The 21,972-nt window shown below is 47.4% G+C and overlaps 8 protein-coding genes across 8 annotated transcripts, besides 1 other annotated feature; 4 read left to right on the top strand and 4 right to left on the bottom strand.

Moving 5' to 3' along the window:
• Nucleotides 1-675: 675 nt before the first annotated feature.
• Nucleotides 676-2,602, bottom strand: UA08_01977 (hypothetical protein; the record flags this gene model as incomplete). The annotated part of the gene is made up of 3 exons (XM_020261700.1): nt 676-2,315; nt 2,374-2,427; nt 2,494-2,602. The coding sequence occupies 3 exons, from the start codon at nt 2,600-2,602 to the stop codon at nt 676-678; spliced, it is 1,803 nt and encodes a 600-aa protein (XP_020123079.1).
• Nucleotides 698-769: a repeat region (Identified by RepeatMasker using a combination of RepBase library and repeat library created with RepeatScout).
• A 700-nt stretch (nt 2,603-3,302) lies between the features above and the next one.
• Nucleotides 3,303-6,430, top strand: UA08_01976 (hypothetical protein; the record flags this gene model as incomplete). The annotated part of the gene is made up of 5 exons (XM_020261699.1): nt 3,303-3,571; nt 3,647-3,936; nt 3,997-4,280; nt 4,336-5,799; nt 5,879-6,430. The coding sequence occupies 5 exons, from the start codon at nt 3,303-3,305 to the stop codon at nt 6,428-6,430; spliced, it is 2,859 nt and encodes a 952-aa protein (XP_020123078.1).
• A 482-nt stretch (nt 6,431-6,912) lies between these two features.
• UA08_01975 (hypothetical protein) lies at nt 6,913-7,631 on the bottom strand (the record flags this gene model as incomplete). Its single annotated transcript, XM_020261698.1, has 4 exons — nt 6,913-6,963; nt 7,024-7,225; nt 7,368-7,411; nt 7,482-7,631. The coding sequence occupies 4 exons, from the start codon at nt 7,629-7,631 to the stop codon at nt 6,913-6,915; spliced, it is 447 nt and encodes a 148-aa protein (XP_020123081.1).
• A 910-nt stretch (nt 7,632-8,541) lies between these two features.
• Nucleotides 8,542-10,525, top strand: UA08_01974 (Palmitoyltransferase erf2; the record flags this gene model as incomplete). Its single annotated transcript, XM_020261697.1, has 3 exons — nt 8,542-9,524; nt 9,583-9,691; nt 9,755-10,525. The coding sequence occupies 3 exons, from the start codon at nt 8,542-8,544 to the stop codon at nt 10,523-10,525; spliced, it is 1,863 nt and encodes a 620-aa protein (XP_020123080.1).
• Nucleotides 10,526-11,477: 952 nt separating this feature from the next.
• Nucleotides 11,478-14,273, top strand: UA08_01973 (hypothetical protein; the record flags this gene model as incomplete). The annotated part of the gene is made up of 4 exons (XM_020261696.1): nt 11,478-12,771; nt 12,833-13,206; nt 13,273-13,472; nt 13,529-14,273. The coding sequence occupies 4 exons, from the start codon at nt 11,478-11,480 to the stop codon at nt 14,271-14,273; spliced, it is 2,613 nt and encodes an 870-aa protein (XP_020123075.1).
• Nucleotides 14,274-15,983: 1,710 nt separating this feature from the next.
• UA08_01972 (hypothetical protein) lies at nt 15,984-17,469 on the top strand (the record flags this gene model as incomplete). Its single annotated transcript, XM_020261695.1, has 6 exons — nt 15,984-16,003; nt 16,055-16,098; nt 16,419-16,509; nt 16,576-16,736; nt 16,941-17,109; nt 17,193-17,469. The coding sequence occupies 6 exons, from the start codon at nt 15,984-15,986 to the stop codon at nt 17,467-17,469; spliced, it is 762 nt and encodes a 253-aa protein (XP_020123074.1).
• Nucleotides 17,470-17,894: 425 nt separating this feature from the next.
• Nucleotides 17,895-20,128, bottom strand: UA08_01971 (hypothetical protein; the record flags this gene model as incomplete). The annotated part of the gene is made up of 2 exons (XM_020261694.1): nt 17,895-19,922; nt 20,117-20,128. The coding sequence occupies 2 exons, from the start codon at nt 20,126-20,128 to the stop codon at nt 17,895-17,897; spliced, it is 2,040 nt and encodes a 679-aa protein (XP_020123077.1).
• A 591-nt stretch (nt 20,129-20,719) lies between these two features.
• Nucleotides 20,720-21,345, bottom strand: UA08_01970 (hypothetical protein; the record flags this gene model as incomplete). The annotated part of the gene is made up of 4 exons (XM_020261693.1): nt 20,720-20,729; nt 20,784-20,833; nt 21,016-21,180; nt 21,292-21,345. 4 exons carry the CDS (start codon nt 21,343-21,345, stop codon nt 20,720-20,722), a joined length of 279 nt encoding a protein of 92 aa, XP_020123076.1.
• Nucleotides 21,346-21,972: the final 627 nt, after the last annotated feature.

The following is a 21,972-nucleotide window of genomic DNA, read 5'->3' as shown; positions in this document are numbered from 1 at the left end:
TCACCCTTTCACCCGTTGCATTTTATCTTCAACCTTGGAGAAGCCCGTATTGATACCGAGCGCTCTCGGTTCATCCGAATCCCTTGCTCTTGCATGACTTTCCCTTCTTTCATCTCAAACACACCTGGAGAAAAACAAACTCATTATAGATATTCGGGTTTTCTTTTGACAATCTGATTAATTGTCGTTGTCGTTGTGTCTGCATCATCTTTCTTCTCGTTTCTCGCCCTTATTTTCTTCTGATCTTTTCTTTTCTCAACCTTCTGGTTTTTTTCTTTCATTGGACATTCACATATATATATATATATTGTTTTTATGCTTCTATTTTTCATTTTGATACATGCATTTGTCCATGTGTCGTGGCTATTCTTAATCGATTCAGTCATGGTAATTGAGTACATGAAATCAAAAAATTTTCGGATCCTGCATTTTTTCTCCCATTTTTTGAGTTCATTTAGATCCCTTTCTGCTACCTAAGTTTTACAGCACAGAGGAAGCAGTAGTTTAATAGAAGAAACAAAAAAAACCAAAATCGTACAAATCCGCCCATAACGCTGCCCAATGCTTTGATCTCCAAAAAGTCACATTTGAACTCCAGTTTTTAGTACACGAAAAGAATCTTTCTTTGTTTTTTCTCATCTTTCCCGATTATTATCCACATTTAAATGGAGGAATTTATTGGTGACTTCCCGGATACTGCTGTTGATGGTGGAGATATTGCTGCTGCTGTTGTTGTTGTTGTTGTTGTTGTTGTTGTTGCTGCTGCTGTGCACCATACTTCTCATGCAGATTCCGGATTTGTTCGTTGATATCTATGGTCTGTGGTGGACCAACAGTGGGCATTTGTGGGAATCGTCCACTCGCTGCACTTTCATACCCTGGTGTACCAGGTGCTGCTGGAGGAGCTAGGGCTGGCGCGGGTACTGCTGTTGTCGTACCTGGGGGAGCCATCATGGCGAGCCGTTTCCGGCGGGCTTCTTCCTCTGATTCTTGGTGAGATTCATAACCTCCAAAACCAGTGGCAGCGGTAGCAGCAGCGGCTGTAGGAGCAGGAGCGTTGGCGTAATCGAACACGTCACTACGCTGACTTGCTAGACGTTTCAGGTTATTGGCTACATCGGTTGTGATGAGATTGGTATGGGCGGCACGAGAATCTGCCTTTTCGCGCTGCTCTTTCCAGCGTGGATCCAGCATTTCAATGCGCATGTGATGATCAAGTTCGGCAACTGGGATTTGCTGGTGGCAGTTGGGACAGAGAGCTGTGACGGTGGCATTCTGTTGTCGTCGAGATTGTGCCCGTGGGACGTAGTCGGATCGAATACGCATTGATGGCGGTTGGCCTTTCGCCGCTGCTTGCGCTGCGGATGCCTGATCGCGCGCTTCGGCACGTTCCCGAATACGTCGCTCTTCTTCTTCATTGGCGGCAGAACTCGCAGGTGTAGGTTGGAAGGCAGGCTGTATAGGCTGCTGGTCCGTGGGGATAGGTACTGGTGGCTGTGTGGGACCAACTTGTTCCGCCGGGTAGGCATTGTAATATACAGGCTCCATCTCATCTGTGGGCATTGCCTCTTCAATCCGTAATGGATTGATCGATATCATAGCCTTCTGCTCTAGAGATGCTGATTGTAGATCACCAAGTGAAGCCGGAGGTGGCAATTCTATCTGGTCGTCTGCCTCATCGAAGAGGACAGTCTCAACGACAGCGAAGTCATGCCAGTCGATCTGTGCGTATTCAATACGCTCTTGCTCTTCCTGTTCTTCCTTCTTCTGCTTCTGCTGTTCTTGATATTTGACCCATTCTGCTCGTTGTTTAGCCCGATCCAAGATATGATGTTTTTCCTTGATATTCCGGTCTAGTTCTCCTAGCCGACGCTTTGCTGTAGTATCCGCATCAATTCCTTCTTCATTCAACAATATCGTGTACTGGTCCACCAAGCGTGTGAAAAACTGATATAAGCTGTGCTGTGGCCGTAAGAAGTCAAATTGGAAGTTTCGCGCTTCTCTTTGCGACAGTGAGGTCATAAATGACTTTCCTCTTTTAGCAACAAAAAGTGCCGTCAACTTGACAACCTCCAGGTCCTGCGCATTAATAATAGGAATTCGCGCTGAGAAATGGAATTCCGGTGGGGCAGTCGGTCCCTTGGGCTTTTCTGGAGCTGGCGTCACGGGCGCTTCGCCCGGCCTTCCAGCTGAAATGTCGGTTCCGCGACCTTCTTTGATCTCATCGAGTCGCCATAGATAGTATGCCGCATATGCATCTCCGGGGCTCAAGAAAGAGAATTTTGGGTTGCTCTGTTCCTTTTCGCGAATGCGTTCTGTACGTGTATGGAAGATTAGCACTGGAAAACCAACGTATTAGAGTGTTCAACTTACGTTCGAACACGGGACCATTTCGGGCAGCGTAGCCTGCTGTTTTCTCAACAATCGCTGGTGTTGTAAGGAAGCGATTAGCAAATGTATATCTCTAGAACAAAAGTCGCTCCTCCGACTTACCTCGAATATCCTTGGGCGGCACGACCACGCCCTCCGGGGGTTTCGCTATTTCTTCTAGGGTGGTAGGCGTTGATGATGCATGATTACCGTTGGCTACAGCGGCAGCCATATTGTCGTGCGGTAGTGCAAATCCAAAGGAATCCGATGGAGCGCGAGTGAGGATGTCTGGGGATGGGCGGCAGAACGTCGCATTGATTGATTGATATTTCTCAAGCTCTTGCCGCCGCGCTAGCCTTTTTTAGCCGCGCGCTTCGGCCTTGAGCGTCTATTAAGCAAGCTACATTTCAGTCTGTGTGCTTAGCATCTGCTTTCTTACTAGTAGAAGAAAGACGTAGTTTAATCTCAATAGGACTGCGAGGAAATGCAATGTATAATCGATGCTAGACGCAATCATACTAGTAGGTAGTAGTGTGGATGCCTGAGGCCATGCTAAAAATAGCGTGGCTCGCCGCTTTCATGTGGTTTGTTGTTCCGCCCCGTAAATTCATCTGGCCAGCTGTCGACGCTCCAAGACAGCCTCAACCACGTTCTCCCGTTGGATGCCCCTGGGAACTCCGGATTTGCTGCTCGCTTGGATCTCTCGCTGTCTTCCTCTTGACATGGGATCGTTTCTTTAATCTTTTTTTCCTTCTTCGCTTCCCCACCTTCGTTTACATCCGCTCTCCTATTGCCTGTTTTATACTTGTCGCTGGCAAGACTACTTACTCACTTCTTATTCTCCATTCCAGTCGCACAATTGAAAGCGCTGACAGTCAATTGCCCTCTCCCTACTCTTTGGAACTCTTCTCCGATGCGATCCAATTGCAATCATGGGACCAAGATCTAAAGATACGCTTAGTGTGCGGCCGGTGTCTCGTGGAAGCCGTTCGCGCAGCCGTTCTCGTTCCCCCAACCCTAAGTCGACGAAGTCCGGGTCAAAAACGATAAAGGACTATTCATCGGAGGGTGTTACGGACAATGATATCTTCCGACTTCCTGCCTCCGATTATCAATGGCTTGTTGGCTTGACCCTGGTGGCGGCCGCAGTCCGATTATTTCGCATCTATCAACCTTCCAGTGTCGTCTTCGATGAGGTCCAGTATGTTATGCACTCTTATTTCTGTTAGATCCACTGGTAGGCACTGCTTTGGCTAATACATTGATGTTTCCATAGTTTCGGTGGATTTGCAACCAAATACATTAAGGGCACATTCTTCATGGATGTCCACCCCCCGCTAGCCAAACTGCTTATCACATTGGCTGGATGGCTTGCCGGCTTCAAAGGTGACTTTGATTTCAAGGAGATTGGCATGGACTATATTGAACCAAAAGTCCCCTATGTTGCTATGCGTCTCTTGCCGGCAATTCTCGGCGTCTTAACCGTCCCTCTCATGTTCCTGACTCTGAAAGCAACCGGCTGTAGAACCTCTACTTCCGTCATGGGTGCAGTTATGGTTACTTTTGGTGAGTGATTATCTGACGAGCACCGAAATGGCAGGCAAGCTTACATATACAACACCACAGAAAACGCTCTTACTACTCAATCCCGTCTAATCCTACTTGATTCGCCCCTGATTTTCTTTACCGCCTTAACCGCCTTCAGTTTCTCGTGTTTCACCAATCACCATGAGCAGGGCCCCTCCAGAGCGTTCACAGCGCCTTGGTGGTTCTGGCTCGCCTTTAGTGGACTGTCATTGGGTGCCACGCTCAGCGTTAAATGGGTCGGACTGTTTACAACGGCTTGGTTAGGGTCCATCACCGTCCTTCAGCTATGGGTTCTCCTGGGTGACCCCAAGACCGTTACACCGGTAAGTCTATAATACCCGAACGGACAGTCGTAGAAACATGTCTAATAGTCGTCAGCGCCTCTGGTTCAAACACTTCTTTGCCCGGGTCTTCTGTCTCATTGTCATTCCCCTCGCCTTCTATGTCGGCATGTTTGCAATCCACTTTACCTGTTTAGTGAACCCTGGGGAAGGTGATGGCTTCATGTCTTCTGAATTCCAGGCTACTCTCAACTCTAAAGGCATGCAAGATGTTCCGGCTGATGTTGCATTTGGTTCCCGTGTTACCCTTCGCCATGTCAACACCCAAGGTGGTTATCTGCACTCGCATCAGCACATGTATCCCACTGGAAGTAATCAGCAACAAGTGACGCTTTACCCGCATAAGGATGAGAACAATATCTTCCTCGTCGAAAATCAGACGCAGCCTCTTGGTGTCGATGGAGAAGAAATTGCAGGGCCATTGGCTTGGGATAACGTGACTGCCGAATACATTTATGATGGAGCTACAATTCGCTTGTACCACTTACTGACCCACCGCCGTATTCACTCCCATGATGAACGTCCTCCTATCACCGAAGCCGATTGGCAGAACGAGGTGTCAGCCTATGGCTTTGAAGGATTCGCTGGAGATGCCAATGATCTTTTCCGGGTCGAAATTGTCCCATCCTGGTCCGATGGCGAGGAGGCCAAGAAGCGCCTGCGCACGATTGAAACGAAATTCCGACTGGTCCACATTATGACTGGTTGTACATTGTTCTCGCACAAAGTGAAACTGCCTGACTGGGGATATGACCAGCAAGAGGTCACTTGCGCCAAAGGAGGCACCCTCCCCAACAGTCTTTGGTATATTGAATCAAACGCCCACCCAACGTTGCCGGAAGATGCAGAAAAGGTTAACTACAGAAACCCTGGTTTCTTGGGTAAATTCTGGGAGCTCCAGAGGGTCATGTGGACCACTAATGCAGGCTTGACTGAGTCGCATGCCTGGGATTCTCGCCCACCTTCCTGGCCCACCTTGCTCCGCGGTATCAACTTCTGGGGTAAAGACCATCGTCAAGTATATCTACTCGGAAACCCCCTGATTTGGTGGTCATCGACTGCTGCGATCGCTGTTTATGTTGCTTTCAAGGGTATTGCAGTTCTTCGCTGGCAACGAAGTTATGGTGATTACAAAAACGTCAATTTCAAGCGCTTCGACTACGAAGTCGGCACTACAGTCCTTGGCTGGGCTTTCCATTATTTCCCCTTTTTCCTTATGGCCCGTCAACTATTTTTGCACCACTACCTCCCCGCCCTTTACTTTGCCATCATGGCTTTGTCTCAAATTTGCGACTTCGTCTTGAATCGTATTAAGCTGCCTATCCTTGGTAAACGACCTGTGGTCGGTAGCGGGTTTATCGCTGCGTTCCTTGCTCTGAGCATCTCTGTTTTTGTCGTCTACTCTCCTTTGGTCTACGCAAATCCTTGGACAAGAGACGCTTGTAACAGCGTGAAATTGTTAAGTTCATGGGACTTTGATTGTCCCATCTTCCATACTGACGTAAGTCCTCCGGTCCGAAAGTCGCATCGTCGCGGCAGGGCAAAAAATTTCAGTGATTAATGAGTGATGGATGAAATAGTTGAGCCAGTACACAACAGCATACACGAATCCCAATGAGCCAGTGAGGTCACAGCCTCCTGTTTCTCCTATCCAAAACAACCACCAGCAGCAGCAGCACAAACCGCAGAAGCAAAAGCCAATTGGTGACAAACCAGAAAACCAAGCCCAATTCGTCATCTCCGACCCGCCACCGCCAGAGTCGACATTTATTGGTCGTGAGCAGCGTGTTGAATACCGCGATGAATACGGCAATGTTCTGAATCCCGAACTCGTATCCATGCTATCGAAAGAAGGCAAGGTCTCATTACAAACAAGATACCAGACCCAAACCCGCGTCATCGATGCAGATGGTAACGAAATCATCAAGAATGTTCATGTTGATGAACACGCTCCCCCTCACCCTGATGTTGAGGGTCAAAATCCAGAGACCAATCGAAAGGGCAACAATGGCGAGGAAAGCGTTGCTCGTAACCAGCCAGCATCAGCTGCAGGTTCGGCAAAGTCGGATTACGATGAAAAGGAAGCCAGCGCGGCCAAGCCAGCAAGTGAGAACCAGGGAGCAACAAAATAAGTTGATATTTTGAAGGTTTATGAAGCGGCCTTTGTCTTTTTTTTTTTCCCAGCAGTTGATGCAGTATTGTTATAGTGTTCATTCATTCCATCTTGTAACATACCTTATTTCCTTGCTATTTCTATAATGAATGAAGCTAGCAGATAAAATTACAATCTCTTATATATGTATGGTCTTGATGTCTGACCCTTTCTTTAATGATAGATATTATATTGAGAAGTATAAATAAACAAATGAAAATGGTTCTTCGATTTTGTATACGCAATTGCTCAAACTATACAAGAACAATATCAAATAGCCTGTCTGATTTCTTCCTTTTTTTCAATTGGGTTTGTTGCCGGTGACAATGATGACTGTCTTGGCTGACCATCTTGTCTAGAGTACAAGCATTCCGCAAAGTCGGGTTGATGGATCTATGCAGGGAACAAAAGAAATGGAGTAGGTTGTGATCAATAGATTCATTATCGACACAATATTGCGATTTAGTAGTCGTACTCCTCCTTTCCGTACTTGTTGAACTTCTCGTGGAGGTCCTGTTGAGAATAAAATTGTCAATAACAATCGCTCCAAAGAACGCATGCATAGAGACGTACTTCAGGTAGAGTCACGTTGGGGACAATGACGGTGTTGAGGGCGCTAGGAGCATTGCGAAGAGGCTGGCTCTTGTCGCCGTGAGGGTGGTACTGGTACTTGAAGACCTTGCCCTCCTTTTCAGAACCCTCCCAAGGCATCGAAGACTCGCCGACGCGGACGTTGCTCTCCGAGGTCACGGAAGTGGGCTTGCGACCAAAGTACCTTCACAATTGTACATCATTAGCTTTGTTTCCTTAATTCTCCTTCTTCCTTCCTTCTCAAGTCCGGTATACGAATTCACAATGGAGTGTCGCAATTGCGGATTATCATTTTTGTGGAGGACGAGGGAAAGGCATGTAATTACCATCCAGCAAGCAGGAAAGCACCGGACATAACGCCAAGGAGGACCTATAATTTATCGCATATTAGAAAAACGCGATTCAACTGTAATCGCTCATCGGAGAAGGAAATTGCATACGTAGAGCTCAGGATCGCGCTTGGGGGCCTTGTCCAAGCCGGATTCTTCAGCTTTGGTGGGAGAAGAGGCATAGCGGCGAACAGGAGCACGCGCAAGAGCTGGACGGGCAGCAAAGGCCCGGCGAGCTGTAAAAGCAGCAATTGAAGACATTGTTCTCGTGGGTGAAGAGAAAGAGAGAAGAGGCGAGGGGAGAGGGTCTGGTGCTAGAAGGCGTGAGGGTATGACTTGGTTTATGTCGACACGATGATATCTCGGCCCGCGGATCAGGTGATTCTGCTTTTTGCCGGGCGCGGACGGCGGAAAGGAGTGGGTGCCTGAGGCTGCTAAGGTGTAACTGTCAACTTTCGAATCTGAGAAGTAAGTATTTTGAAATCTACTAGCTCTCTGGATCAGATCATGTATAATCTTAATATAGAAAATCTGTTTTATATATGAGAAAGTACTTGTGGTTGCAGTACTGCTATATAATCGACAATGGTTCGCCACGATTGCCAGGCAAACTATGACGTCTGGACCAGAAACAGTGAAGCGATTGCACAGAGAGCAAATACGTAGGCACAGTAAAGCCTGCAGAGACTGGTTGATAATGTTGTACTGTACAACCAATACTCGCACTGAGGACTGAAGAAGCGTTGATGCCTGAGTCAGTCAACTCAACAGTCATGATATAAGCCAGGCGCTTGACTAGATCGGGCTTCGCGCCAGGCACTTCCTTCCTTAGATCGCAGTTTAACTAATGTTGTTAAGGGGAAAACCAGCAGACTGATCACAAATCCAATCCGCCTCGACGCCTCTTCGTCCCTGTCCCTCATTTGCATCCCCGTCCGTTCTTTTATAACCTGCGCCGTGCTCATTTTTATATACGTACTACCCTCACTTTTAATATCATTTCCAGCTCCTTGCCGCTCGCCTTCAGGCCCACCGCCGCCCGGATCAGCATCACGTCCATTACTTTGCTCAGAGATGTCCGGTACCCAATAATCGACGAATCATGAATACTCGCTCTTCCATTTGATCGCCACGAGATATCTGTAAAACCGACGGGAAAAACTGGGCAGTCATGGCTGACTCCAGTACCGCGTCTACTCCTATTTCTTCCTCTTTTCCAACATACCCGGCATTGGATGTCCCGCGGCCCCCTTCGGTTGATGGCATCTCCTCGCGCATGACAGACATTACCTCTCAAGATGGGGACAATTCGATTACATTGCCTCCTGCGGGGGGTGCAGTCCAGCCACCGTCATCCCGACGAGGCCCGCCTCCAACGCGGTTATCAACAGGAAACTCGAATCCGCTTCGCCCAGCTAGTTCATCGAGTCGCTTAAGTCGAATCAGCAGGACCCATGTCCCGTCGCTGACCCCCCAGGCGTTCTTCCGTCCCATGAGCTCCCAAAGGCTGCAGGCACATCGTCGTCCAAGTCAAGTCCCCCTGGACACAAACATCGACACAGCAGAAGGAGCCGAAGACGAAGAGAGTCTGAACCGCCGGAGTCTGATTTCGGCCAGTACGGTGCGTCTTGGCGCTCACGCAGTCGAGTCGGAAGTTCCCCCTTCCCGTGGAACGGAATTCACAGATCCTGTCACTCCTGACAGGAACACATCCAACGCGAGCCCGACAGGGAACACGACTATCCGGAGCCTTGGAGAAAGCGTGAAATTGCTCCACGAGCGCGAAAAGTCTGCTCCGGAACGCCTCGCTATTAACAAAACGATCAAAACGGGCTCTCTACACGACCCGCCTCAGAGATCACCACTTTCATTCCGATCAGGCCTCTTATCTCTACACGGTAAAAGCGAAGAAGCCCCACGGCCGGACAGTAGAAGCCACGAAAGATTGTCCTCCTTAGAATCTTCGTCGCCACGCTCAATGAAGAAGCATCAATCGTCACCACCGCCCAGAGACCTCGGCAAGAATTATGAATACTTCACGGGCAACACCGTCTTCTGGGGCAGGGGCAGGTTCCAAAACTCCCGTGACAAACCAGTCAATATTGCGACGGGCATTATAATCGTCCTTCCCGTCGCGTTATTTTTTGCATTTTCGTATGGTATACCCATTGGGAGCTAGATTATCGGAATTACTGGGCTAATCTTCATACAGGGCGCCTTGGCTATGGCATCATGTCTCGCCAGCAATCCCCATTGTATTCGCCTATGTCTTTTATGTTTGCTTCTCGTCTTTTGTTCACGCCTCTGTTGTGGATCCTGGGGTGAGTGACTGGAATTGGTTCTATGCTGGATGGACTGTGATTGCTAATTAACTGCGCGTGAAGATAATCCCAAGAAACTTGCATCCTCTACCGACAACTGATCCGGCAGCTGATCCCTTGGCCCTTGGCCCACCCACGAACGATTGGGTAATGATCAAACTGGCAACGTCAGAAGTTGATGCTATGGTGGTTCCCGTTAAATTCTGCAAAACTTGCAATATCTGGCGGCCACCGCGATGCTTCCACTGTCGAGTATGCGACAACTGTGTTGAAACACTGGATCATCATTGTGTGTGGCTCAACAACTGTGTTGGCCGTCGCAACTACCGCTATTTCTTCAGTTTTGTGAGCTCCGGAACAATCCTTGCGCTGTTCTTATTCGGAGCCTCTTTAGCTCACGTCCTTCTATACCAAACTCGGGAACATGTCTCTTTTGGCGAGTCTATTAACAAATGGAGGGTTCCATTTGCCATGGTGATATATGGGATACTAGCCGCGCCTTACCCTGCGGCACTTTTGATATACCATCTCTTTCTCATGGGACGTGGCGAAACTACGCGCGAATATCTCAATTCCCACAAATTTGCAAAACAAGACCGTCTTAGACCATTCACCCAAGGCAGCACTCTACGGAATTGGATTGCTGTCCTCCTTCGGCCGCGGCCTCCCACCTATCTCCAATTCAAAAAGCCCTACCAGCAAGGTGATCAGCGTTTTGCAACACAAAAGCGCAAGTACCTGGCCAAAGACCTGGAGTCTCAAGCTGGAATGGAAATGCAAGTTGTTGAGCGCAACTCTGCTTCAACTCGACCGAATACGCAAAACCAATCTTGACCTTTCCTTCATCGTCTGATTATTATTATACTAGAATCACTTGTAGTTCCTCGCTGTTCTTTCTATCTTTTGCATACCCAGCTTTCACTGACACTGTTCACCTTTCTTCCATATGCTGGCATAACGATCTTGAACTGTCATTCATACGACGACCTCTCTTTTGATGATTCCCAATTTGGCTGTACAAAAACGTTTTCTCTTCTTTCTTATAACCTATAGCCTATAATTTTCTACTAATAGTACTTACTATATTGACTAATTTCCATCCCAGTGAGCAAATGTCGTTATTTAGCACCACATGCATTGTTGATAAGCACTGCATTATGTAGAACTGAATCAAAGAAATGTCGGGTCTTACTCATATAGTACGTACGACGTTCCTAGGCTGGCCGGATTCCATGGAATGCTGACTCGGCGGGGTGATGCTTACCTCCAGTCCCAAGTAGGGGATGGCATTTGACTGATCTGTGCTCAGGACATTCCACTCTCTACCTTTCTCTCTCTCTCTCTCTCTCTCTCTCTGCGCCACACCGTACTTGGCTCAGTCATTGTCCCCCCTAATACAACAGCCTCTGCTCTTTGTGTAGGCCTATTTCGTTTGTCTGCTATTTTGTTCTACTCTGTTCTGTGGCGGCTATTGCTGCACCCCTTGTCTTCTTCTCGTTTGCGTGCTCCGTGGTGTTTTGACCGGGCTCGGTCTCGCAGCATATCTGGCCGTTCTCTTCCCCAGCCTTGCCGTGTTTCAGACCATCTCGAGTCCAATCACCGCCGTCAGGACGCGTGAAAGAGGCAGTGCGTGCTGCAGTCTCTGCTATCAGACTGGCAAGGAGGAGTCGAACCATCTAAGTTGCAGCTAGCCAGCCCGTTTACTCCACCTCTATCCGGCACTCGCAGCGCTCCCCCCGTCAGGTTCCGTCCAGCTGGGGCGGCTTGCCTTTGCCTTCCAATCTCCATGTTCGAGTCGATTGTGAACTTCCTCTCACCTGCGGCCCCGCCCAATTCCGTCCAGCGCGAGGCCGTTGCTGCTGCTCCGGCTTCCAAGACCATGACGCGCCGAACCCGCTCCTCTCTAGAATCAACGTCGGCGCCTCCGATAACCGTCGCAATAGACATGGAACCGGAGGCCTTTGACCACGCCCATGACCCCATTGGCGTTGATTTCTCCGGTCCTTTGCTCACCCCCGAAGCCAGTCGCTCCGAAACCTCCAGCAATCTGGATCTCGTCCCCGGCGATGAGAAACCAATTACACGGCGAAGGTCTACGCGCGTGACGCGTATGTCGCTGCGCGGATTGGAGAATATGCGTGAAATGGAGGAGGACAACAAAATCGAGGACGTGGAGCCATCTTCAACTTCAATTGATGCGAAAAACCGTACTGTCTCGGGAGAAACGCTCATAAACAGCATTGTCGAGAGTCGCGCCTCTCAGTCGTCTTTGAAGAATGATCATAGTAGCGCTACCATCAACGGCCATTCGTGGAGCCAGATCACTCTCCTACGAGAGAATACGGAGACTGACGAAAATCCACATCTTGCAACCCCCGATTCAAAACGATCTGAAGAATCAGAGGAAGCACCAAGGCGTCGATCTCTACGAGCCCAGCCAGCTACGGAGCAGACACCTGATAGTACCATGGAAGAAGCGGCCAAGTCAGCGAACAAACCAGAGAGAACTTCACCACCACGTCGCTCGGCTCGCCTTAGCTTGGTCACCAGGGCTACGGAAGTACTAGATAGAGCTGCTAGTGTCTTAGGCAAACGATCCAGGGATGCAATGGAAAAGGCTGTACTGAAGCGTCGGGCGAGCTTACGTCCTCGACACTCCCTGCCCGCAAACGAGAGCATGGCAAGCTCAAGCAGTTCTCAACTCCCAGATGCTAAGAAACGCCGAGTTTCTGAGGGTGATCTCTTATCAAAGAAGTTGGAAGTGGAGGCTGATGAGACTGAGAAAGGCGAGAAGCCTAACTCAGCTGTGCCTCAGTTTAGGACTAAGCGGTGGCTGGATCAAGGTTTATACACTGGCCAAACTCGTGACTACGACGCTCGATTGAATGAGGCCAATAATAAGATCAGAGCAGCAAAGCGCAAAGCGCCCTTTGAGCCACAACGAAAACTCCTTCCCCTACCAATGTTCTCCGGCGAGCGTTTATTAAAGAACGGCCGAGATTTCAAGCTGCCTTTCGATATATTCTCCCCACTGCCCCCTGGCCAACCAAAGCCGGACGAATGGAAAAAAGTGAATCGAAGTAAGTTGAACGCCAGCGCGTGGATGAATTGTATCAACCAAGCTAAACTAACCAACCCTAGATGTGTTTGTTGGAGATGCTGCAAGCTTTTGGCGAGAAAACAAGAAGATTGAACTCTCTACTTGCCTTTGCGATGAAGAGACTGGATGCGACGATAACTGTCAGAACCGTTTTATGTTCTATGAATGCGATTCAAGCAATTGTCGCATTGGTCCCAACTGCGGGAATCGAAGCTTTGAAGAATTAAAGCAGCGGTCAAAGGCTGGTGGCAAGTATAATATTGGCGTCGAGGTTATTAAGACAGCAGATCGAGGATACGGCGTACGCAGCAATCGCACCTTTGAGCCTAACCAAGTTATTGTGGAGTACACAGGGGAGATTATCACACAGAATGAATGCGAAAAGCGCATGAGAACAGTTTACAAGAACAACGAGGTAAGTTCTTGGTTGTGTTCTCGCCAGCTACGTTATCAAAGCATGGTCTAACGCAACCACATGCAGTGCTACTATCTGATGTACTTCGACCAAAACATGATAATTGACGCAACCCGCGGCTCCATTGCGCGTTTTGTTAATCACTCCTGCGCTCCCAACTGCCGCATGGAGAAGTGGACTGTGGGAGGAAAGCCACGCATGGCACTCTTTGCGGGTGATAGGGGTATTATGACTGGAGAAGAGCTTACTTACGACTACAACTTCGAGTGAGTACAGTCTACGTATAATGGCTATCTAAGATTCCATGCTTAATTTTTATCAGTCCATATTCACAGAAGAATGTGCAACAATGCCGCTGTGGAGCTCCAACTTGTCGCGGTGTTCTCGGTCCTCGACCCAAGGAACGTGAGCTAAGAGAGTCAAAAGCAGAACAGAAGAAGGGGGCCCAGCAAAAGAAATCGAAGAATGCTCTAGCAGGCACAAAGCGCAAGCTCAGCAATGTCCTTGATGAATCAACTTCTGCACTGAACAAAAAGCGCAAGGTAATGGCGAACAATTCAGTGAAAAAGACCTTTTCGAAGGCAGTCTCCAAAGCTAAATCGGCCCTTAACAACAAGAAGAAGGCCCCTGTTCAGGTCAAAAAGAATGTCACTGTCACGAAGATAACTAGAAATTCGACGAGTGCCACAACGAAGTCGAGGAAGACAATCAGCAAGTCTAAGGTCACCAAAGTAGCCACGACAGCGAAAACATCATCCAAAGGAAAAGCGCAGCAGGCGGCCTCGCAGTCTAAGAAGAAAACTACTGCCACCCAGACAAAGGCCGCATCCAAGCCTGTATCTGCATCAGAAAAAGTCCGGATTAGATTCAAGGCGACGGCCCGCCGTTCAACAAGTTTCAAAAAGGGGACCCAAACGCTGAAACTGAAGAGTCCTGCAAATAAGAAGGTAGCCACTCCCGGCAAAAAGACGCCTTCAAAAACACCTACCAAGGACACGCCCAATAGGAGCCCCAGCCAGAATGGAAGCATCAGAAACAAGGCGGCTTCTACTAAAGCCAGCAAATGAAGCGATCACTATCCACACTTTAATTGGAGCCCCATAACCGAGAAAGAATCCTAATCGCCGAGTCTTCCTATCTCGAGACCGCTTGAAATTCGCGCGCTTCATTTCCGTTCTCTTCTAGTCCTTATATCGGCTTTAACTTTCATTTTATTTGACCCTTCGGCGTTGCTGTTTGATCGCAGGTGTTTCTCCCTGATCCTTTTATAAGGGATAAATTTATGTTCGCATTTGGTGCGAGTCGGGTGCTATGAATTTTCATTTTTTTTCTTCTGTTATCTCTATTATTTGTTCTATTCTTTTCAACATTACCCAAGCCCTTCTACTTTTCTTTACCCTGCTTGGCTTTCCCTTCTTTCAGTTCAAAAACAACGACCTTTGAACTACCTTCATCCTCACTATGGACTAGTTATGGGTCAATTAATGAGCCGCGAATTTAAGCTGTCAGAATTATTTGGCTTGCTCCCAGACAGTGTGATATGCGATAGGAAGAGTGGCTCTCTTTTATTCATTGCTAATGAGATTTTTCCTTAGTCGGGGAGAGATTTTTATTATATACGATTTCTATGTGTTGCTGGGATTGTTATAACTCGTTAAACGAATATTGGTGAGAAACGTTCTAGGCAGAATCTAGGTTTAGGCATTGTGCTATTCGGTCAATTTCTTTAAGAATGATAAGTGCTACTTATTAATAAATATTGATACAAAGGCTCCAGGGTTATTTAATTGCCAGGCTATCCATTTTAAGGGTTGATTGTCTTGATAGCCTTGTCAAATGCCTCAACCATGGGCTTGTAGAGCATCTCCGAGTCTGTAGGTGTGTCCGTGAACATGTCATTTCCACGAAGATGAAATAAGAGCCCTCGCAACTCCAGGCAAGGGGGTTTGAGACAATCAAAATCCGATGGCGATAGTTTCATAAATGCCTCTATACCAGCTGCTTAACTGACTGTTTCCCGGCCATCTGTCGCCCCAGCCACGACTGTGCGCATTGCCAGATCAGTACGTAAAAGAATGATTCAAGGTCATGTCGATAGGTATGGTCAACATTATGAAGTACCTCGTAAGCCGAAACTGCATGGCGTCAACACAGCGTGCATCGCTGCGTCCGGTGCTGACAGCCTCGGCATGGTCCAAATCGACCAGCAACCCCATAAAGCCAGTCTTTTTGGCGTCCGTTATGATGATGTCGCTCTCAGAGATGTCTCGATGCAGAATTTTACCTTTTACCTTTGATATATAGCGGCCTGTGTGCCTTGATGGCGTCGCGGGGCGCTGCTAAGAGTTCCAATTTGGTTTGAAATTGGCAGGGATATCACGAGACACCGCAATATGCGATTTTCATAAGCCTCATCGCTAGCTGCATCAAGACGAGGAGATTAGAAAATGTAGGGCTTGTGAAACGTCAAGCCTGACCGCACTTCCTTGGTGCTTGTTACAAATAACGTTTCCATGCTTAGTTACAATAGAATTTGATTGCCTAATATTTTGTAAGCCTGAGGCCGCAAAGATTGTTGAATTTTTACCCAAAATGGCCTAGCTGACTTCTGAACTGAAACAACACCTCAAGCATAATTGATTGCTGCTATAACAAATCGCTATTTGATCACTGTTATTTTACAGTAGAAGCAATTTATTTTGCCGAGTCATCCATCAATGAGCCCGTACATACATGCATATATGTTCTAGTCAAGACGCCTCCGCGTATTGTACAAAATGTCCACAGCACACGACAAGTACGTTGACTTATGGAGTCGGTTGATCGTTAGCTAACCTTCACTCTCCAGATTTATTGGACTGGCTTTGGCGATGCTGGCATCGGTGGCAATTGGTATGCTGAATGGCGGTCTCTAGTTAAAGGGTTATGCATCTTTATAGGTAGACGCGAGTCAAGGCTGACCGGAATTAGGGACGAGTTATGTTATCACCAAAAAGGTCTTTATACTAAACTGTGGAAAGAAACACGCAGGTCTCTAGCTGACTTGAAACGTTCAGAGTCTTATACAATCGTCTGACCGCCATGGATATAATGGCGCTGGCTTCAAATACGTACAGAACCCACTTTGGTGGTGTGGCACAATTACTCGTATGTTGTAGACATCTTCTAAGTCTCTTTCACGATTATACACTTACACAACTGCCTAACCAAAGTTGTTTCCGGTGAATTAATGAACACTGCTGCTTATGCATTTGCCCCGGCTGTCCTTGTCACGCCGTTGGGAGCGTTGAGCGTGCTCATCGGGTGAGTTTGCTCTCTTTCAATGGACATGCGATGGACAGCTTTGACTGACAGTGTTATCCAAACTAGAGCTGTGTTGGGCGCATACTTTCTCAATGAGAACCTCAATACAGTCGGGCGCGTTGGCTGCGCAAATTGCCTTCTAGCTTCCATTCTCCTCGTTCTGCATGCTCCGCCTGATCGAGAGATACAATCTATCGATGAAGTCTTGGACCTAGCTACCAAACCTTGTAAGTCTTCTTTACGCATGAGGATGGTATGGGAAGTGAGAAAAGGAAGCCGAAGAGCAATGAACTAATGGAAAAACAAAGTGTTTGTAATATACCTCCTCTTCGTCACCATCTATACTTTGTATGCGATCTACCGCATCGCCCCTCGGAGTGGGCGCACCAACCCTCTAGTCTACATGAGTATATGCTCGCTTGTCGGTTCAGTATCAGTGATGAGCGTGAAAGCATTCGGAATTGCTGTCAAGATCACTTTTGCAGGCAACAATCAGTTTTTGCATGGTTCCACCTATGTCTTTCTCGTTGTTCTCGTGATCACAACACTTACACAAACACACTACTTGAATAAGGCAATGAGCATTTACACTGCATCTTTGTTAGTTTGCAACCCCTTGTCCTTCTTTTTTCTGGCTTCTGCTTAGTATATATCATATCCTTGAGCTAATGCTCGTTGCTCAGGGTAAACGCAATGTATTATGTCGGATTCACAACCTGCACGTTATCAGCCTCCTTTATTTTCTACCAGGGCCTCAACACCAACGATCCGACAAACATTATTTCTCTGATTTGCGGGTTCCTTTTGGAATTTGTTGGTATTGCATTGCTAACCATCTCGAGGTATGACGATGGGTCAGGGACAGCAGCAAATCAGTCCCAGACGAGGACTGGAGATTATCAAGTTGTTGCTCGCAATGATGATGAAGTTGAACATGATGTGGAATTGCGGTCAGTATAATCCAAGGATGGAAAGAAAAATCATCATGTGACATAGTGAATATCCGTGGATCTTGCATGATGGGGGTTCTTTACTGGTCTCAGTCTTAGTCTTGGGTGTCGGAGCTGCCTAGATCTTCATCCAAACATGTATATTATCGTGACTGGTGTTTACCTTACTTATCTACTATATATAAGTGTATAAATTGCTTCATTATTTTATCTACCAGAACAAAATGGCAGACACCGCCAGCACTGAAATATAGACACCCGCTGCAATACATTGCACACTCCTAGAAATATGATAACCAACGCCTTGACCAAATAAAGCCATAACATGCACACAAAACAAAATCAACCGCGCATAGATTGTTTAATGTATATTGACGTCAGAAATACACGAAAGGCATAGAATGTGATAACGTTTTCTATTATGCAGCACCAAATTTAGGAGGGGGGGGGAGCTTGGTCAGAGGGCTGTGCTGTTTGATCGACTGATGTTTGCGGGGCAGATTCAGAAAGTTCAGCCTTCGCAGGTGGTTTTGTGGATTGGGCTTCATCCAAGATATTCTCCAGGGAAGTCCCATCAGCTGTAGCAGTTTCAGGCACTGAGACAGGTTCGGGTACAATGTTGGATACTGACGTTGTGGCCGGAGCAGCAATTGGATCAGGAGCTGGCACCGATTCTATAAGTGGCGGGGGTGCCATTGATTGAGCTGGCGCTGGAGCTGTCGTAGTAGCTGTGATGGTCCTTGATTCTTCTTGTTCAATTTTCACTTCGCCCGCTGTCTGTGCTGGTTGAACAGGCCCCTTTTCCAAACTACTTGGAAAGGCGCCCACGAGATCAGGGCTTTTTCCAGAGGCAGCTGCCAGGGGTTTAGAAGCTAGTTCCGATGGGGCTGGCGTTTCTATCGAGGGTAGTTGGCCGATGCTATTTGTGGTTTGTTCAGCTTTAACCTCAGTCTGCACCGCAGGTACTTTATCTTCTGCAGGCTGAGCACTCTCAGTAACTTGATTATTATCAACAGGGCCAATTGACCCAGCGCTGGCTTGGGTGTGCTGTACGTCTTCCATCAAATCTGTGTGGTGCTGAATGAATGGACCTCCAGTACTAGGCTCGCCATCTTGTACATCTGGGTCTAATTTGATTTCATCATGAATATCTTGATCATTTGATATTGTTGGTTCATTGCTTGTAACGGGTACAGCTGGTGGCGTCAGTTGTTCTGATTGGGGTTGAACTGGAGTGCGCGGTTTTTCAGGTGATTCTGATCTAGCCTTGATCAGCTCGACGTTGGGAGTCTCTGGAAGCTGTGGCTCTGTGGCATTTGTGTAAGCTGACTTTTCCGGAGACCCAGGAGGCCGAGATTCTTGTGGTGGCAAAATATTGCTATCCGCTGTAGATGGAGGCAAGCTTGGCGTGGTATCAACGTCTAGCGTAGGAGCTGTAGCTTTCAAATGCGTGACTGTCTGAGGCGTTCCCTCCACTGCATTCACTTCCTCGGTCTTGACAGTTTCCTCACCGCCCTCTGCGTCATCACCATCATCACCTTCTTCGTCTTCTTCGTCTTCTTCGTCGTCGTCTTGTTCACCGTCAATAGCCATTTGGTCTTCCCCACCAGCTTCAACGCCTTCACCGGGCGCAAACATGACTTTCTTGCGACCTTTACCTCTCAAACCCTTTCCCTTTCTCTTCGGTGGTGGCGGCCCCTTGCGCTTAGTCGGGGACTCCACTGCTGTTGATGCAACGACAATGCCTTCAGCATTCGCGACCCCTACACCTTCTATCACGGTTCCCGGTGCCGGTGTTGCTTTGGTAATAGTGACATCTTGGCGAGCAGACGTTTGAAATTCGTCCCTGATTTCTCCCTCTACCTTTTGACCTTCTGGGATCCAAGCATCGTAAATAGTAATATTGCCAGTCCCAGGATCCACTTTTCGGATTTTCGTTTTCCGCATAGGCTGCGAACCATTTGGAACCGCGGCAGTAACTGCACCAGAAGCACCATAAAGCGAAGGCAACCCGGTTCTCCTTTTGGCCAGGAATTCAACTTCTGGGAGCTCGACATGCCTGGGAAGCTGGGTCCATCTTCGCGCAGTGTAACTTCTCTCCATATGCGTAGCTGGAGTCGACTCTTCCATCTCATTCGTCTCTCTTTCCTCTACCGACTGGGTATCTTTGGGTGCGGGACGTAGGTAAATGTATCCTGCTCGAGCAGCACGAAGTAACGCACGGCTGTGAGGAGCTAATAAGTGGCTGTCCTTGGGCATCGGCAGCTCGGGGAAAGGTTGATTGGCCTTAACACTGTCGCCGGCGTTGTCTGGGATATCCATTTTGGCGTCTTGAGAAACCGTGTGGTTCTGACGTGTCCAGCGGCGAATAGGCAATCCTTCGAAGATGTCATGGTCTGCTGCATTCGTCCGGCTGCGATTTGTGTTTTCTGAAAATTGCCGGCCGGACCGGGAAGATCTGAACTGTTGGATTTGGTAAGTTGATTATTCAAAAGAAGCTATTATATGCGGAAGTTTGGAGCGACGAAATTGACCACCACAATCTTCAAGAATGATCGTAAAAGCCATACTTTACTTCAATCTTGTAGCGCATGGCCACCGAAAGAAGGAAAACACAAGTTATGAAAGAAAACAATAGGAATCAAAGGGAAACTCACTGTAGGCGCCATCTTCGATGAATGAGGCGCGGAGAAAACGCTCGCGCTTGGCAATTACTCCAGGATCAATTGATGCCCTCGCAGATGGTTTTGAATCATCTAAAGTCCCCTGCAAATAACATCCAACAGTAGTAGATGAACGACTTTGGAATTATCTGTTAATCACAAAAGGCGCGCGATTTGACAATAGCTGAGGAATTGAAGCGCGGAGGCGTTTGCGGAGAGTTACAATCGGCGGAAACACGTGATTCATCCTTTTCCGTCCTAGCGTGTCAAGCCCTACCTAGGTACATTATTTGCTAGTGAACAACATATCCATACGAAAGACCAAAAAGTTTGTAAATGCGATAGTATGTCAGATTACTATTGAGGAAATATATGCAAGTTTGTTTGAATGACCTTAGTGAGGCAGAGTCGAGAGTAAATTGTAATTGACAGATAATCTGCTTGTATCCAGATGGAACCAAACTTCAATATGAAAACAAATAGTATGTATACAGATAAGAAGCATTCGTTATTAAGTAGTCCGTGGCATGTAAAGTGCATTGAGGACCTCCTCTTGAACTAGAAAAGAATATGTAAATCTAAAGTTGACAGTATCGTTTAATCCCAGCTGTTACCGATGTGTTAGCAAGCTCAGAGAAAATGAGGCATATCACTAACTTACCCAACGTCTTTTTGGCGTACAATATCACCTTTCTCCCCGGTTTGCTTGCCCTGTATTTCGTTAGATATATCTATCTCGCTGCAAGAGTTGAGATCGTCACTGACCGTTTTCTGCCCCTCCACAACTAGTCTATCCAATTGATAGAACTGGCTAATTATGGTTTGTCGCTAGTTGGTGTGAGCCTAAAATTCCATAAAATAAAAGGAAAATTGTGCATAGCAGAGATTTGTACCTTCATTATTCTCAGATTTTTCAATCCATCCTGAATGAATTCTTGTATTTTGCGATCCTCGCTCTCCTTCTCATTTTCCCGAAAGGAATCCCTCGTCCTCCGCCGAGCATACTCGCGGAAGTTATAGTTCGAGAACTGAGACGATTGTCGCAAGAGAGATCGGAACTATCCAAAATAATTGTCAACATTAGCCACAAATTTCTTTCCCATATTCCCCAGTTGTTGGTTGCATAATCTCGAAGGAATCGCCAGGATGAAGAGGCATAGGCCACGTACCAACGATCGAACCTGAAAGGCCGTATCGCGTTGGAGAGTGACAACTGATGACATGGCGAGCCTATGTAAATCTCTAGGAAATAGCGACAGTGGATAAGGCTGATATTGTCGAAATTGGAGTTCGGTCAACCCAAGTCACGTCGGCACAGACAGGAGGATGATAGTATGCAGATCAAAAGTCTACACCCAAAAACCGGACCTGAAATCGTGTGAATATGCACTTTCAGGAGAGTTGCATCCGCAGATATTGATTAGGTCTTATTGCGTGGTGTATCTGAAATAACAGCAGAAGCCAAGATGACGCATGGAGAGACGGTAGCTCTATCAAGAGATGAACGTTATTAGTACTCCTCCAAACAACAAGTTCGCCACGATAGTGGATGTCAAGATAAATAAAAATGCGTACGAATTATGGAATGCAGAGCAGATGTGCATATAGCCCAGCAGGTTGAAGCAGAGCAAGTTGTTGGGTTTGCTTTTTTTTCTTTTCTGCTTTTTCGGCGATGACGGAGCTGCCCTTTCTTCTGCCGCAATTCTCGGGAATTCGAGCATCGGAAATACGTGGCCCCGGCCTTCTATACTTTGTCCGGTAACCGTCAACGGAGATAAGGCAGACAGACTCATATTCAATTGTCAGTCGCCTAAAATTAAAACGAACCAGTATTTCATGATTGTGGCTAC

This window comes from Talaromyces atroroseus (genome assembly GCF_001907595.1).
Source record: "Talaromyces atroroseus strain IBT 11181 chromosome Unknown scaffold_1, whole genome shotgun sequence".
NCBI classification, from domain to species: Eukaryota; Fungi; Ascomycota; class Eurotiomycetes; order Eurotiales; family Trichocomaceae; genus Talaromyces; species Talaromyces atroroseus.
Note: the sequence above shows the minus strand (reverse complement) of the source record. Positions and strands in the feature narration are given on the sequence as shown.